This window comes from Neophocaena asiaeorientalis, unplaced genomic scaffold (genome assembly GCF_003031525.2).
Source record: "Neophocaena asiaeorientalis asiaeorientalis breed wild unplaced genomic scaffold, Neophocaena_asiaeorientalis_V1.1 scaffold40, whole genome shotgun sequence".
NCBI lineage: Eukaryota > Metazoa > Chordata > Mammalia > Artiodactyla > Phocoenidae > Neophocaena > Neophocaena asiaeorientalis.
Genome location: NW_020185335.1, coordinates 12,206,917 through 12,222,199, shown reverse-complemented (window position 1 = coordinate 12,222,199; position 15,283 = coordinate 12,206,917). Strand labels below are relative to the sequence as shown.

The 15,283-nt window shown below is 57.8% G+C and overlaps 1 protein-coding gene across 5 annotated transcripts in view; it reads right to left on the bottom strand.

Annotated features, from left to right (window-relative positions):
* The window catches only part of KIAA0513 (KIAA0513 ortholog), a 56,149-nt gene that overhangs the window by 5,028 nt on the left and 35,838 nt on the right, over positions 1–15,283 (bottom strand). For all 5 annotated transcript variants that reach the window (XR_003001931.1, XR_003001932.1, XR_003001933.1 and 2 more), the window contains exons 3-11: positions 13,663–13,762; positions 12,803–12,876; positions 9,819–9,889; positions 8,426–8,630; positions 7,675–7,715; positions 7,173–7,251; positions 5,437–5,514; positions 1,364–1,444; positions 837–931 (exon numbers count right to left, since the gene is read on the bottom strand). Coding sequence is in view for 1 of the 5 variants with exons in the window: in XM_024735805.1 (XP_024591573.1) it covers positions 837–931; positions 1,364–1,444; positions 5,437–5,514; positions 7,173–7,251; positions 7,675–7,715; positions 8,426–8,630; positions 9,819–9,889; positions 12,803–12,876; positions 13,663–13,762 (824 nt within the window). In the remaining 4 variants the exon portion in view is untranslated. The remainder of the gene's footprint in view (positions 1–836; positions 932–1,363; positions 1,445–5,436; positions 5,515–7,172; positions 7,252–7,674; positions 7,716–8,425; positions 8,631–9,818; positions 9,890–12,802; positions 12,877–13,662; positions 13,763–15,283) is intronic.

Below are 15,283 nucleotides of genomic sequence, written 5' to 3'. Positions count from 1 at the left end.
GAACCGGGATGCATCTTCCCATGGCAATGACGCTCCACAGGGCAGCCCCGCAGGCCCCCAGGAAGCCTGGTGTGGGCAGATGAACCCTATCACGGGGGCCAGGCGTGGGTCCTGGAGGCCACGCAGGGGTCACGTGGTGGAGGGCACAGTGTTCTTGCCCTGTGATGAGTGGTGGGGCTGGTGACAGCACTTTGAGATTTTCCGGGGGCACCTCCTGAGGCCACCTGTCCTTGGCCCTCTTTAACTCGGTCCAGGATGGAGTTTTATTTGTAAACAATATCGATCTGTACAAATCTATGTCTAAGTGGAAGAGTTTTCAGGGGACTAGCAGGAAGCATCTTGTAGCACGTGGGATGACGCCTAAAGGCCAGCTGTCGATCAGGGAAGCTGACATCAGCAACGTGTCCCCTCCCGTTACAGAAGCCAGAGATGCCGGAAAGACCTCAAGACCCCCGCCGCTGCCCCGGGACCTCCGGCAGCAGTGTCACGCAATCAACGAAGACAGGCCATGTGGTGGCCATTTAGAAGGAGGGGCAACTCAGCGCCAGAGTCTGCCCATTTTCAAGGTCAGAGTCAGAGCACCAAGTTATATCTTTTCCTGGGCCCTGTCTGTAAGCACGGACCTGGTGGGCCCTGCACCATCCTGCCCCACGTGGGCAAGCCCTACCTAGCAGAACCGGGTCTCCAAGGGGAAGGAAGAGTGTCCCGCGCACGCAGGCGGACAGGAACGTTTAATGTCCTGTTGGTAATTACAGCAGGGACAGTCCTCTGAGCCGGGTGGGGATTCCAGCATGCAGCGCACTCGGCCCTGAAACCCCGGCCCTGCCGCCACTCACCCTCATCCAGGTTGCCGATCACCGCCTGCTTCTTCAGGAAGTCGTTGCACAGCTTCTTGTTCAGCCCGAACGCCAGCATGTTGTGCGTGAATGTGCTGGGGGGACACGGCCGTGAGCTGGCACCCCTCCCGCCTCCCGAGGGGAAGGGAGCCGGGGCCCGACATGCAGCCCACTGGGCCGGGGAATCGATAGCAAGATGTAAAACCAAATCGCCTCATCGGCCAGCCCTGCTCGCCATGAAACCGTGTTAGGGGCGGACTAATTAGGAACCGGAGTCAAGGCCAAATGGAGTGAATCTGAGCCATTTAAGAACGCACAGTGGTCGTGACACTGAGTCAGGGATGTGTGACGTCATAAGGGTGGCGCTCCCCCAGCAGAGCCCCCGGGTAGAAGCGTCTCACCCGGCGGTCCCTCCTCACACCGCCCTGCTTGCTCATCTCCTGGGTGACCCGGGGTGGGTGTGGGCCCCCGTCCGGGTCACAGGACTGGGGGTGGGGGGCGGGTGGCAGGCCGGCCCTGGCGCTCACCCCAGCTGCCCGAAGGTGATGTTCTCGTTGAACCGCAGGCTGTCGTCCCGCTCCTCCTGGGTCATGTGGCACCACCTCTCTCTGCAAGCACAGGAGGGGCAGTGGAGGGGCTTCAGAGCCCACATCCCCGCCGCTTGGCCCCCTCCTGCTCTGACCCACAGGTGCTGGCCTCCCTGACAGAGAGGGGACACCTCTGCCGAAGAGCTGTTGGCGCTGCTTCTAGGAAGCCTGACCGAAGGCTGCCCCTCTGCCTGGGGGCCCGAGACCCACACTCATCACCTTCTCCTGGCGGAGACAAGGCTCAGGACCCAGAGACAACGTGTGCTTAGCAGCCACCCGGAACATTCTCCGGGAGACGAGACTGCTGCCCCCACGTCCTTCTCTAAGGTTCAAGGACAACGGAGGCCGAGGTCCGTGTCACCGGTGGGGAGGCGTGCCGAGAAGCCGGCGGAGCAGGGGTCAGGAGCCCAGCGAGCGTCTGCGGCCTCTGATCACATGGCCATCAGGCCGGCCCGCCTCTGCCGTCCACTGTGCTCCCAGGCTGCCTCGTAGGGCGCGGGGACAGGCCCGTGAGCACGGAGAAGACGGCACAGAGGCTCTAAGCAAAGCCGGGAACCCAACGAGGAGGGACCACGGCCCGTGTGGCTCCATGTGCTCTCCGTGAAGCAGCATGGGGCTCAGGGTTCGGGCAGGGAAGGTGCTCTTTTGAGCTCCTTTTGAGCTCGGTGTCCCCGACTGAGAGCGAACACCGCCCGATCCTGCAGGGCGTCAGCCCCTCCCCTGACGGCCGAGCACCCTTGTCCCCAGTGGCCCAGGACCGTCAGCCACTGCACCACTCCACCCCCACCCCCCGGGGCATGGGAGCCGCGTGGCCACCTGAGAAGTGAGCAGATGTCTATTTCCCCTTAAAAATTACACTCTGGACAAGGAGTCTGACTAAAACAGGGCTGAGAGGAAAAAGACAAAAGAAAAGGGAGAGAAGAGGCAGTATGAGGGGGTGAGGGGTCAGGGCGATGGAGAAGCTGAAAGAAGAGGAACAGAACCAACAACGTCAACTCTTAACTCCTCTCCCCCCTCCCAGCCCAGGGAGGCTACTGGTGCCGCTGCAGCTGAGCGGGAGCCACGGGACACCAGGGCGCAACAGAGGCGGCACTGTCAGTCTCCCAGTCTCCTCATGCTGACAGGACACCCACGAAGACACCTGGAATGTGCTTCCAGGCACTATGCTAATCCCATGCCACGTTCCTTCCCATCCTTTTTCCCTGAGTGGTCACCCTTAGAATCGTCCAGGCACATAAACTCCCACACCACCACCAGGCTCGCTGGGTACAGTTGCACAGGTTGTGCACTGCACAGCACCAGACCATGTGGAAGTGGCTCCCTTGCAGGCGTGCAGCACAGCAGCCCTGACCCAGATGAGGAGGTCCATCCTTTTGCTGTGGCGAGGACTAGAGTTGGGACATTTTATCTGATCTCTGAAGAAACAGGTAGAAGGTCATTTGGGATCAGGGGATGCCTACCAACAAATCAATTCCTTAAAATTGAGTTTAACACCCAATACTGGTCGAGGTCTAATACCACAGGAGGGCAGATCGTGTGTCTAAATCGCCACAGTGGGAATTCGGATGTGTCCAGCAGCTTACAGAAGAGGAAGCCTCCCGAAACGGGGACATTTCTGCCTCCGAGAACAGAGAGGGTGCTGTGGGCAGAGTCTGCCAGAGAGGAATCATGCCGGAGGCACAAGGTTGCCCCAGGACCCAGAGCCAACCCCCGGCCCCCAATCTCGGGGTGTCCTGGGGGTCAGATCTGGGATGTGCATGGCCAGACCACATCTGCTCTGGGTGAGGAGGCCTGTGAGGCCCAGAGGCTCACTTCCCCTCGTGGGGCTCAGAGGTCACGATGCCCCAGCCCTGTCGGGCCTCGGCCGTGGTGCTGGGAAGCCTTGCTCCAGGAAGGCTGGTTAATTACACACACACTCCCGACCCCCCCAGAGAGTCTGTGGGAACTTGGGGGCATTTTAGGAACGGAGGTAGCTGCCGTGCCTAAATGCTCCTTTTAAAGCCATAATAAGGCTGCATGAAAAAAAACAAGATTTCTCATAAAACAATAAGCCCTAAAAATACATCACTGATTAAAGGAAGCATGCTTTGGGAAATTTCCACCAAATTAAAAACAAGCACTGAATCAGAAACTATATTTTGAATAGGCAGGCCTTTCACTCTAAAAATATCTTAACCAAGATATCGAGCACATATCAAGTTCAAACAATTGCAGTCAGACCCCACCGTGGGCTCGCAGGAAATAGTCTGTTCTAGACCTTTGTCTTCAGGGGACCCCCTCACACACACACGCCTCACACCACACAGTGGCCAGGGGGAGGAAGCAGCTGTCCTTCCTCCGGGACCCCCCAGACCTGTCAGAGTGGGCGAGGGTCTGCCAGAGCCCGCAGGCCCTTAGGCATGACTGCAGGGACAGGTCCTCTGGCCCGACCTGCGGCTCCTGAGCCCGGATCAATGACCGAGCGGACAACAAGGGAACCCAAGGGTGTGGTTTCGGGGTCCACTGGGAGGGCCAGAGTGGCCCATGGAGGCTGGACTCGCTCCAGGTCGGAGCTGACCTCCTGGACCTCACTGCCCTCTCCTCTCGGGATGCGCACCGGGCCTCGTGGGGGTCTCGGGGGCCGTGTCTGTCTCCTGACCATTTCGGGGTCTCTATGCTCAGCGAGCTCCCCACTGTCTGTCACCAGCCTGTCCCAGCGCTGGGCCCGCCGGCCGCGAGTCACACCCACGTCTGGTCATACCCCCCTCCCCTCCGACCCAGCGGCCCCGAAGGGCCCCCGCACTGTCCATGGACAGTCACGTGGACACACACCTCTTCTTCTCCTCCTCTCCAGCATCCCCTCTGGAGCGGCAGCAGAAACAGGTAAACAGAGGAACACGTCAAAGTCATGCAAGATATGTGGATGGAAAAGAGAGCAAAGCGTGGAAGGAGGGTTATCACAGCGGAGACGGATATGGAGACGGGGTTCCAGGGGGCGGTGGCCCAGGAGTCTGAGAGCAAAGCAACACGAGGATCCCCCTCGCCTACAGGCACTTCCTGCATCTGCGACTCCCAGAAGGGCGGAGAACTCTCTCTCTAGAATCCTCAGGGACGTTCCAGCATCGCTTCCTCTCCACGTGCTCCCCTGCCTTCCCGGGGCACACAGCCACAGCAGGCCGCCGTGGGGTACAAGGCAGGTCATCCCGATAGGGTTTACTTCCCCCCCAAAAAAGATTTCACTTAAGATCCCCCAAGTGCTCGTGGACTAAAGCCTTAACCAGCAGGCACCTGCCCTCTCTCCTGCCGGGAGAAAGGTTAAGGGGTCTCCCCAGGGTCAAAGAAGGCGGGGATTCAATTTCATCAACGAGGAGAGACTCAGACTTCAAAGTCCCATGACTGGAGAGGCCAACGAGGTGACCCAGGCCTGGGAGGCCGCTGCCCCTTCCCCGCCCCGCTGCTGCACACAGCAGGCACCAGCCTTAGCTCGCCGCCGTGGCCAGAGAGAGCTGAGCACCCGTGCCCAGCCCCGGCCGGCGCCCAGTGCTTAGTGAACCGGTTTACAAAGGGAGTCTTCCGAAGTGGCAAGACTGCCCTCGGGGAAGCTGCAGCCCAGAGGAGTAAGTTGACAGTAGCGACTGCCCTTCCCAGACGTGAGCCCAGCACCCAGGGTCCCGCGGCAGTGGTCTCAGCTTGGGAGTCTGGAGTCTCACAGAGACAGGCAGAATGGGTCCGAGGGGGGCCCTGTGGGCTTCACTCAGTGGGAGTCTGCATTTCTTAGGAGGGTCAGGCCGAGTCATGCCGGAGCCCCGGGGCAGGAAGCGCTCATGCAAGCTGGGCCCCCCACCCAGGAAGCGGTGCGCCCGGGACCCTTCAGGCAGCTTGCAGGGCACCGGGGCCGCAAGGGGTTGAGGAAGAAACACAGACGCATCGACTCAGCCGTTCTGTCCTCCTGCTTTCCTCTTCAGGAACGGGACAATAAAGCCTCGCCCTGGTCCTCTTCCCTGGGGCAAAGCGGGCCCGGACTTGGCTCCTACCTGGTGGTGGGAGACCGCTTTCTCCTCTCACAGTGGACAGCGTCGAAAAAGGCCGCGTTCCAGAACCTCAGCGTGTGCCTGCAAGACAGACAAGGCCCATGTGCCTTTATCCTAAATGGAGCTGGTTTCCACCCCCACCCCCACCCCGCCCGACCACCCGGCAAAGTGTCCTGAGGGCATCCGTGCGTCTCTCCCAGGACTCAGCCTGGACTCATCTGGTCAAAGGGGAAGCCGCCACCAGCGGGATGTGGGCGAAGGCCATTTCCCCTTCTCTGTCTCTGGCTGAGGCTCCCAACAGGAAGCAGAGGCTTTGAGGAGGCCTGCTTCTCTAGAACACGGTCTAGTAACATAAATGGGAACCCCGGCAGGGACAGGCCACGTGCAGAGAGCAAACGCATTTATAGCGACACACAAGGAAGAGGCATTCTTCCCAAGGATCAGGGTCAGCAGACCTACGGCACGTGGGCCAAGTCCGGCCTGCTCTTTGTCTGTGTAAATCAAGCTTTATGGGATCACAGCCACACCCCTCCACTTACACCCTGTCCACAGCGGCTCTGGCACTATAGCAGTGGAGGGCAGTGGTTGCCTGTAAAGCCTAAAATACTTACCACCCGGCTGTGTACAGAAAAGTGGGGCTGAGCCCTGCTGCAGATAAGACAGCAGCGGAGCCTAGAGGGGCCCAAGCTACGTCAGACAGTGGGACCGGGGCTGCTGGGCTCCCTCTCCCTGCTTCCCCCCGAGGCTGGCCCTGCAGGGTGGGCTCTCCTCACGGAGGCTTTGGGACAGCTGCAGCCCAGCCCTGGCCGGCCGTGTGCCTCACGTGCCCCATTCTGCCGCCCCAGGTTCTCCCACCGCAGCTAGACCGTGATCCTCGCGGGAGGGGCACGTCTGACACCCTTTGGGTTCCAGGGGCTACTACACCGCCTACGTGTGAGGAAATAAAAGCCACCAACAGAGAGGCTTCAGAGGGATGAGAGCGTCCTCAGAGAAAGACAGAGGGCGAGATGTCCCCTGACCACTGGTCTCCCACTGCAACCACGACCGTCACGTGTGTACGTTATTGACACATACAGAACAGCTGTACTAGGATATAAGACACATACGGTAAAATGCACGCTTTTCAAGTACACAATTCAGTGGCTTTTAGTATATTCACAGAATTGCTCAACCATCGCCACTATCCATTTCTGGGACATTTTCATCACCGCACTCCCGGCTTCCCCCAGCCCCTGGCACCCAGCAATCTGCTCTGTCTCCAGGGCTTTGCCTCCTGGACACTGCGTGTACATACACTACTTGGTCTTTTGTGTCTGGCCTGGGTCACGTGGCAGAACGTTTTCCAGGTCCACCCACGTTGTGGCAGGTGTGGGTGCCTCATTCCTTTACGTGGCTGAGTGACAGCCCACATTTCGTGTATCCACCTTTGGGCTCTTACGAATAACAATGTCATGAACATACGTGCACAGGTTTTTGCTTGAGTACCTGTTTTCAACTCTTTTCAGTATCTACCCAGGAGTAAAACTGCCGGGGTCATGGGCTAAAACTCTGTGTAACTGTTGCCCGACCATTCTCCACAGTGGCTGCTGCATGGGACGATCCCACCAGCCGTGTACGAGTTTCCGATTTCCCTGCAACCTCACCCATCTTTTCTCCTTTGGCTCTCCTAGGGGGCGTGAGTGGCCTTTACTTCTGATGGAGACATGGGTGCTGGTGACACAGGTCGAGGGTGGCCTTACCAGATGGGCTGCTGCTTCAGGTGTGTGTATAGGTAGATCTTCTCCCCCTTCCTCTCTTCCTCTGGGCTGCACACAGTTACTGCGGGAGGGGGAGGGAGACTGAGCGAGGCAGACCCCCGCCCCCCGGCCCCGACTCCAGCGACCCTCCCAGCAGGCCCCGCATCATCCCACAGGTCATACAAACAGAGAGCGGAAACTCCATGGCACCGGCCCTGCGGCCCTCAGGCCTGGCCCTGAGGACTCATCCCCAGGGAGGGTCCCGGGAACAGCTCCCCCACCACTGGGGATACTTTCCTTGAGTCCCCTGGGAGGAGGAGTTGATCCCCAGAGAGGCGGGTTTTCCGTGGAAATTCAGTAAGCGGTTAGAGACCACAGCAGAGCGCAGTAGGACAGCATCCCCTGCTACGGGGGAGCTGGAGCCCCAGGCGTCCAGGGACCTGCGGCTCCCCGTGGGCTGCTGCTGCGGCACCGCCCGGCCCCGCGAGCACAGGCAGGCACTCACCCGTCTTCCGCGGCTTCTCCTGGGACTTGCCTTCTTTCTCCCTTGGGGAGAGAAACCATAGCAGTGACACAACGACCCAAAGAACCCTGTTATGTTGCTGAAACGGGATGATGCCTCATAACCAACGTGTAAATCGAAGGTGGTCTTCTCTGCAAACATGTTTACGAAATCAACGCCACGTGTACCACCTGCCAGCCTTTTAGAACTGAAATGTGCTGTTCGGGCTTCTCTGTGCCATTTTCTCTGAATCCAAGACTGTCCAGACCAGAGGAGGAATAAAGCCAAGTGGCCTGGTTGTAACCGAGCCGTCGGAGGGGACCGCGGGGACCACAGGGTGCCCCTGCTTTGTGGAAGTCTCGGTTCCTGCACTGTTCTGAAGCGGCCCCGCCCCCCGCGGGTCCCCGAGTGGCTATGGGAACACCGCTGCCCTGGGGAACGCGGTTTCTCTCATGGCAGCGGGAGGCGGGGTGCAGGGAGGGGGGTGTAACTCCCCTCCTGCCTACTGACAATTTCCGCACGCTCCTCTCCAGCCCTAGAAACACAGGCCCACAGGGAGCATCCCAGCACGTCAGCAAATGGAACAACGTTTGGAAGCCCCAGAAAACTGGAGGGTGGGGAGGCAGCTGCCCTCCGGGAACAGCTCTCAGGCCCCAGTGACGGCCGAGGGCGCAGAGATGCTCCCGACACTGGCCCAGGGTGGCCTCCTTGTCACACCCACGGTCGGGGAGGGACGCACGCAGGCGACACTCACTCGCTTCTCCTGGCCAGGGGCCCCTTGGGCTTGGTCTCCAGCCCGAAGAAGCCCTTGACGTTCTCCGTCTTGGCCGACGTGTTCTTCAGAAGCCGTTCGGCGATGTCCTTCTTCTCTGCTAACCAGCTATTGGCCGACTTCAAGTAGGAGTCGATGCTCCCGGCCGGCTTCTCCTTGAACTCGGAGGGGAGCAGGTGCGGTTTACCTGGAGGGAGGGGGAGACAGCAGGGATGAGAGCCAACTGGAACCACGGAGGCCGGGGCCACCTCTCTCCGCCATGGCCAGACACGGCGGCGGTGGGAAGCAAGAGGCTCAGGAGGCCCGTGGTCACACGGTGGGCCGGGGCCCCTGCCCTCTCGGGCGGTCACTGAGCACCTAGTGTGGACAAGTCAGCCAGGTGCCACCAGGGGCTGCAGAGGAAACAGGCAGGGATCCAGCCCCAAAGAAGCACCAAGTCCAGAGGGCGGGGGAGCAGCGCACACAGGGAAAGCGTAACGTACAAAGTGATGGAGGAAGACACAAGAGTCTCTCCTTGTGGAGGGAGGGGCCGTGCGGATTCCAGACGGCCTGGCTGGCACCTGGGCTGGTCCTGAAACAGGGAGGCCACTGGACATGGGAGACGGTGAGAGAAGGGCAGCGAGGGAAAAAGAGGTATGTCCCTTCCTAAGGCTGTGCACGGACCGAGGCCCAGGCACCCCACGGGCCAAGGTGTCCCGCCCCATATCAAAGGGCTGCACGCTAAGGCCGTCAGGGCAGCTGCTGCAATGACGCAGAGCAGCGAGGAGGGGTGGGCTGCTGAGGCGAGGAGACGATGAAGCTGAGCTGCAGAGGTAGCGGATGCGCCCCAAGAGCCAGCCCACCAGTGCCTGCGCCGCTCTGACCCAGCTGCAGCCCGCGGGCAAGCCCTCAGCAACCCTCTCCTCACGGCGGCCTGAACGAGTGCCAGTGGTCACAGCCCAAGGAGCTTAACACGGGGAGCCCCCAGCTGCCCCCAGCTGCGATGCACCAGGAGGCCCCAGGGCCACGAGCCCGAAGAGCTCAACCCGCACTCTGCTCCAGACCCCGGGCTGCTCCAGGTCACCCCAGTCCACAGCTGACCCTGTGTCACATTTGGCCAGAACATGAGACGATGTCCTGCGTCTACCCTGAAGCGTCCTGCCCGTGTGTCTACTTTTTCGTGTCCTCCCAGCCAGGACCGTCAGCCTCCTGACCCACGCTGTGGACCGTTCTTCGCCTCCCGCTCTAGGGGTCTCCCTCCTCCTTGTTCCCGCCCTAATATCAGCTCCCTTTGTTTTCCGGATGCCTCGCAGCTCTGCCTTAAGAAATCCCCACTTGATGTGGCGTTGGAAGGTGACAGGTCTGCCTGCCACGTAAGCTGCACCCCGGGTCTCACCGATGTGATAGTAGGTGAAGCACATGGTCATGAGGTTCTTTGCAGGCCCGAAGTCGTCCATCTGGTGACACCTGAAATGGAAAGAGGGGTGACTGGCTAACGGATCCTTCCACCGGATTCTCTCTGCATGTTCCTGAGACAAGACTAGCATGTTCCACAGACACCTCTAAGCTAGGACCTCACTCCCCAGACACTCCAGGGGAGAAGCCACAGAAAGAACTCCCCCTGGGTCCAGGCACCTGGCCTGGGAGCGGGTCTGATTTAGGGCACTAAGGCGCTCACCATCCATCCGCCTGGCTTCCTTCACTTTCAAGGTGGAATAGCCAGGGCCCTACCCCAAGGAGCAGACCCGGAACTGGAGGTCAGGCCTCAGGTCTCAGGCTTAAACCGTTGGCCCCGTCCAGCCCCTACTTCTCAGGAATGAGCAGTGACTTAGATGATACCCGCCCCCCCGATGTGGGCGGTAGCAGTCACCTGGCAGGGGGGACGGGGGGAGGCCATGTGAAGATGTGGATTGCTGGGCCCACCCCGGAGTCTCTGGGTCAGCAGGTCTGGGGCAGGGCCTGAGAATGTGCATTTCTAACAAACTGCCTTGGGAAGCTGATGCTCTGAGGCTCCTGGCCCAGGGACAGCACCCTGAGAATGACTGGGAATATGAATACCTACGTACCCTACACCACTTGCTGAAAATCAAATTAAAGTATTACGCACCAGAACCTTTGCTATGCTAAAAGATGTCCTACAAATATAAAGGATTATATTAATACTTACTATATTATATCACACTTACTATATCGAGAGTATGAGATATACATGGATCCATTCAATTGAGCAGACAAAAAAGGGGGGAAACACTTCAAAAAGTGGGTCCGTCTGCCACTAAGAATTTGTACTGTTACAGTGGCAAAAACTACGGTGATTTGCACTGTGGCACTGCAAATTAGAGAAGAAAATGAGGAATCAGCTAAATGCCCATCGACAGGGCAGGAGCCAAATTAATTATGGAGCATTTGTACGTTCATGTATTAGAACACCTCACAGCTGTTACAGATGCAGCACTGGGTACAAATGCACGGTACTGCCTTTTTATTTGCGGTACGCGGGCCTCTCACCGCTGTGGCCTCTCGCGTTGCGGAGCACAGGCTCCGGACGCGCAGGCTCAGCGGCCATGGCTCACGGGCCCAGCCGCTCCGCGGCATGCGGGATCTTCCCGGACCGGGGCACGAACCCGCGTCCCCTGCATCGGCAGGCGGACTCTCAACCACTGCGCCACCAGGGAAGCCCAGTACTGCATTTTTAGAAAAAATATCTATTTGCTGGTATGCGCTTTATTAAGATGGCTATCACTGAGAGTGGACCAAAAGTGAGAGAAGAGGGTGTGAAAGAACATCTCCTTTCCCTCTTAGGCTTCCGTGCCTCTCCATCCTGTTCCCTCACGTACTTTCCTTTCCTGTTTAGTTTTTCACCTTGGACTAGTGTTACTTAAAGAAAGAAAATCAATAGAAATTATCTAGACAGTGGGATGAGGGTCATTTTTGTTTATCTTTTTAACATAAAAATAATAAATCTAAACTTCTGTAAGTTCATTTTTTTTTTTTTTTTTGCAACCACATAAAAAAATATACACTCACAGACAAAGTAATGAAAGATTCTGTGTTTTGGCAGGGTTGGAACTTGAGGTTAACTACCCCCCCCCCCCCACCTACCAGTTTGCTTATTTAAGGAAAAACTGGAAGAAAAATTGAGAATTAGATAAGCACTTTACCATGCAGACAGGCACCATCTACACAAAATACAGGTTCCTGAAAACTATGGATGCAAACGTCTCGAGGTCAAAGGGTCTTCGGGGCAGGAGACCACACTGACCCCCGACCCCCTGGGGCTCTTTTACCGAAGCTCCCGAGGCAAGCAAGCGTGGGCCCTTGGCTACCTCAGTGAGGGCCTCTCGTCCCTCCACCCACACTAGCTCCCAGACCCAGATCCCCGCCCCCACCCCTGGGGAGCACACCCTGAACTTGGGACATTCTGAGAGCAAGTGCAGGAAAAACAGGGGCTCCTCTCTTTTGGCCATTTTCCTCTAGTACATGCCCCGTGTTCATGGGGGACAGAGAAAGTTGGGGAGACACCGAGACAGGGAATTAAAGTCAAGAGAGCAGCTACATTTCTGTTGGGAGAAGAAGGGGAAGGAACAGGAAAGGAGGGGTTTTCAGGCCTGGAAGGACACAGGGACACAGAGAAGTGGCCACGGCCTAAGCCAGGGGACCAGGACCTGCTCCGAGGCCACACTGAGGTGAGGGGGGAAAGCGGGCTCAACTGAAGGTCAGATCAGGGTCAGAGCTTCCCTCCCTGTCCCACGCATTTCCCCCACCCCCACGATCCCCCGGGTAGACACGGCCGCTCCGGTTCACGCTGCGGAAGGCGCGTGCGGCTCTGATGCACGACAGGATGTAGGAAGAGGGTCAGGAGTCCTAGAGCCGTGCGTGGGCCTCAGCTGGAGGAGGCCCCCCCGGCCACACGGAGGTGGGGGGCCCTTCTCCCCAGCCCACGCTGTCCTCGGCGATAAAAGGCCCCAATGGTGCTTCATTAGACCTCAGGGCAGCGATGCCATCCAACCACCTCATTAGTGGGCAGTGACCCGGTTTAGAGTACTTCACCACAGGAAATCCAGAGAACCCCAGACCTCAGCTGGAGGAGGGCAGGGCCGCTGTGTAGTCACAGCCTGTCCCGGGGCCCGCTGCTGGCAGGTGGGGACCGCTCACTCCCCGCCGCCCCCCCACCCCGCGCCCCCTCCCCCCGTGAGATACTGGACACTGGTCATGACTTCCAGACAATGCTGCCGCCGCGGGGGAGGGGAGGTGGTGGGGGAAGGGGAGCAATTGAGCTGATGACGCATGCGGCTGGTTCTCACGACTGGGGTCTCCCAGGTGGGGAGGGAGGGAGGACGAGAGGTCAGGACGGAGGCGCTAAGCCGCAGCATCACTTACTCGAATAGGACCACCGCGAAGGACTGCACCAGGCGGTAGAAGGTGGCCTCCGAGACGCACTTGGAATTGCAGCGCTGTCCGGGAAGAGGGCAGCCGCGTCAGGCGGCCGCTGGTGGAGGTGCACCCAGCTCAGAGGGGCTGCATGCTCACCGCGCCCAGCATCTCTAAACACAGCTGGGGCTCGAGCCCAGGACAGGCCCTGCTACCCAGAGACTGGGACCCAGCAGCGGGCTGCCCCACCCCTGACCATCACTCAGGTGTTTCCTGCGTCTCCTTGTGAGACGTTTAAAACTAGGAGCTTCGCGCGCTCACCCACGTGTGGGAAACTACAGAGGGATGGGACCCCAAGATGACAATGCTGGCTGTTTTCTGGGTGGCTGATGTATGGGCAGTTTCTCTGTTTTTGCTTATCTGTATTTTCTAATTTTTCTTGGAAGAATAAATTATTTGTGACCAAAAGATACTTTAAAAACGAAGAACTTAATCCACTTTACAGGAAAAAAATAAAAAGAACCTACTGGCTGTTTTTAAAACTTACTGTTTATCTGAGCTTACATACATGGCTGTCATTCTCTTGAATATTTTATCTTTACAAAAATGGAATATTGTAGGTTATTTAATAAAAACATGTGTGGACATAGCCCATGTGCTGGTCTTTAAAAAAGTGAACTTTTCTGGAATTTCATGAGGTTGACAGCCCAGCATTCCTTTCTAGTGGGGCATCTTCCACTATTCTAATTAGACTTTATAACATCTCTAGACAGAGCTTTACGCTTCTTCCTGTGGGATCGTTTTCCTCAACTACCTTCTCCAGAGCAGGTGGGCTGCCCCACACCACAGCCCAGCGTCACGCCTCTTACCTGGGCGCTCACGTACCGGGCAAACCATTCCCGGCCTTTTCCGTTCTCACTGCTACAGGACTCTCCGAACTTGGCTTTCTCCTCCTGGTCCAAGTCCTCCCTGGAAAAGAGGGCAAAGGGAAAAGACAGGAAAGCTTTAATCCTCTGCAACAAAAATGGCTACAGTAGGGAAAGAGGAAGGAGAGGAACTCCTAAGTGCAGTCGGCCCTCGGCATCCGCACCACGGAACCCCGACGGTAACTCGCCCCCGCCAAGTGCGGACCCTCATCTCAGCCTCCGGGCAACCCCGAGAGGAAACACTATTACTTCTGTTTCCAGGATGAGAAGCCTGGCTCGGAGGATCACACACAGCTGGGGAGTGGCAGGTGGGAGCCCCATCCAGACCTCCTGGCTCCAAAGCCCACGTGCATTCCCCCGACCTCCTGCCTCAGTGAGGTCTGGGTACTCACAAGGGTTCCATAACTCTCCGAGGGCTTGGCTCTCCAGCTCATCCAACTGCCCCCCATCTTTGCTGCTGAGGTCGGTATGGAGCCACCGACTGGATTCAAGAATTCCTAATATGCTCAGTCTCAGCAGGACCCACTGGGGCCAAGAAACACAAGAGGTCTGAGGCCACCTCCAGCCATCACAAGGAGGGGGGCATGGTTGCTTATTCCTCCGCACTTCGGAAGAGCTAGTCTGCTCTCTGACTCTCCATGGCTCTGTGTGAGGGGTGAAGATCGGGGGACCCCAGGCCTGGGGGTCACCCCCGCCAGGGTGGACAAAATGCTCACCTGATCTCAAACTACTTCCATTTTTTTTGGGGGGGGGGGAAGTACTCTACCCCAAATGTAACGACTAAAAGGGGGAAGCAGGAGGCTGAGGATCCACCGGCTTCTGCAATTTCATTCATTTAAGGTTTTATAGAAAACATCTTGGTCTCACTTATCCCAAGTACCGACACCAGATGAAATGTGAGAATTTGCCGGGCGTTTGCAGGGAGTTGTGGAATGCTCTTAAAGATGCATCTGACTCACTTGTCCACATTCCATGTTGCCGACTGCCTGTCACAAATCTAGACTGGCCTTCCTGGCAAATTAGTGAGCTTCTGGGCTTTCTCCCCTTTGCATTAACTGGGTGTACTCAGAGACTGCTGACTAATTTCGGTGTCAATCAAACAAAATGAGTAGGAAGCCATGTCTACTGCTCTCCCAGAATGCATTCAAAATCAAACATAAAAGCAGTCTGGGGACAGTCAAATATTAGGATCCTAGAACTCCTCCCCCTTCTAACTGCAGAGAAGACGGAGGCACACCTGGAAAAGGTGGAACTCAACCTTGCCAGTTAACAAACGAGGGGCCTACACCTCAGCAGGGAAGTACATCCTCGGTGCGTGGCGTCAACAGGCAGAAAGTCTTCTTACGCTTTAATGACATTGGAAAAGGGTCCCTTCAGCCAGAGCGCCTCAGGCCGCAACGCGCGCATGTGTAGAGGCCTCACTGAATGCAGGTTCTGACTCAGTGGGTCAGGTGGGGCTCACGACTCTGCATTTCTCAGCCCCCCAACCCCGCGATGCTGATGCTGCGGGTCCCAGAGACGATCTGAGGGGCAGGACCTCCAGCATTTCGCGCACCGCTGTGAA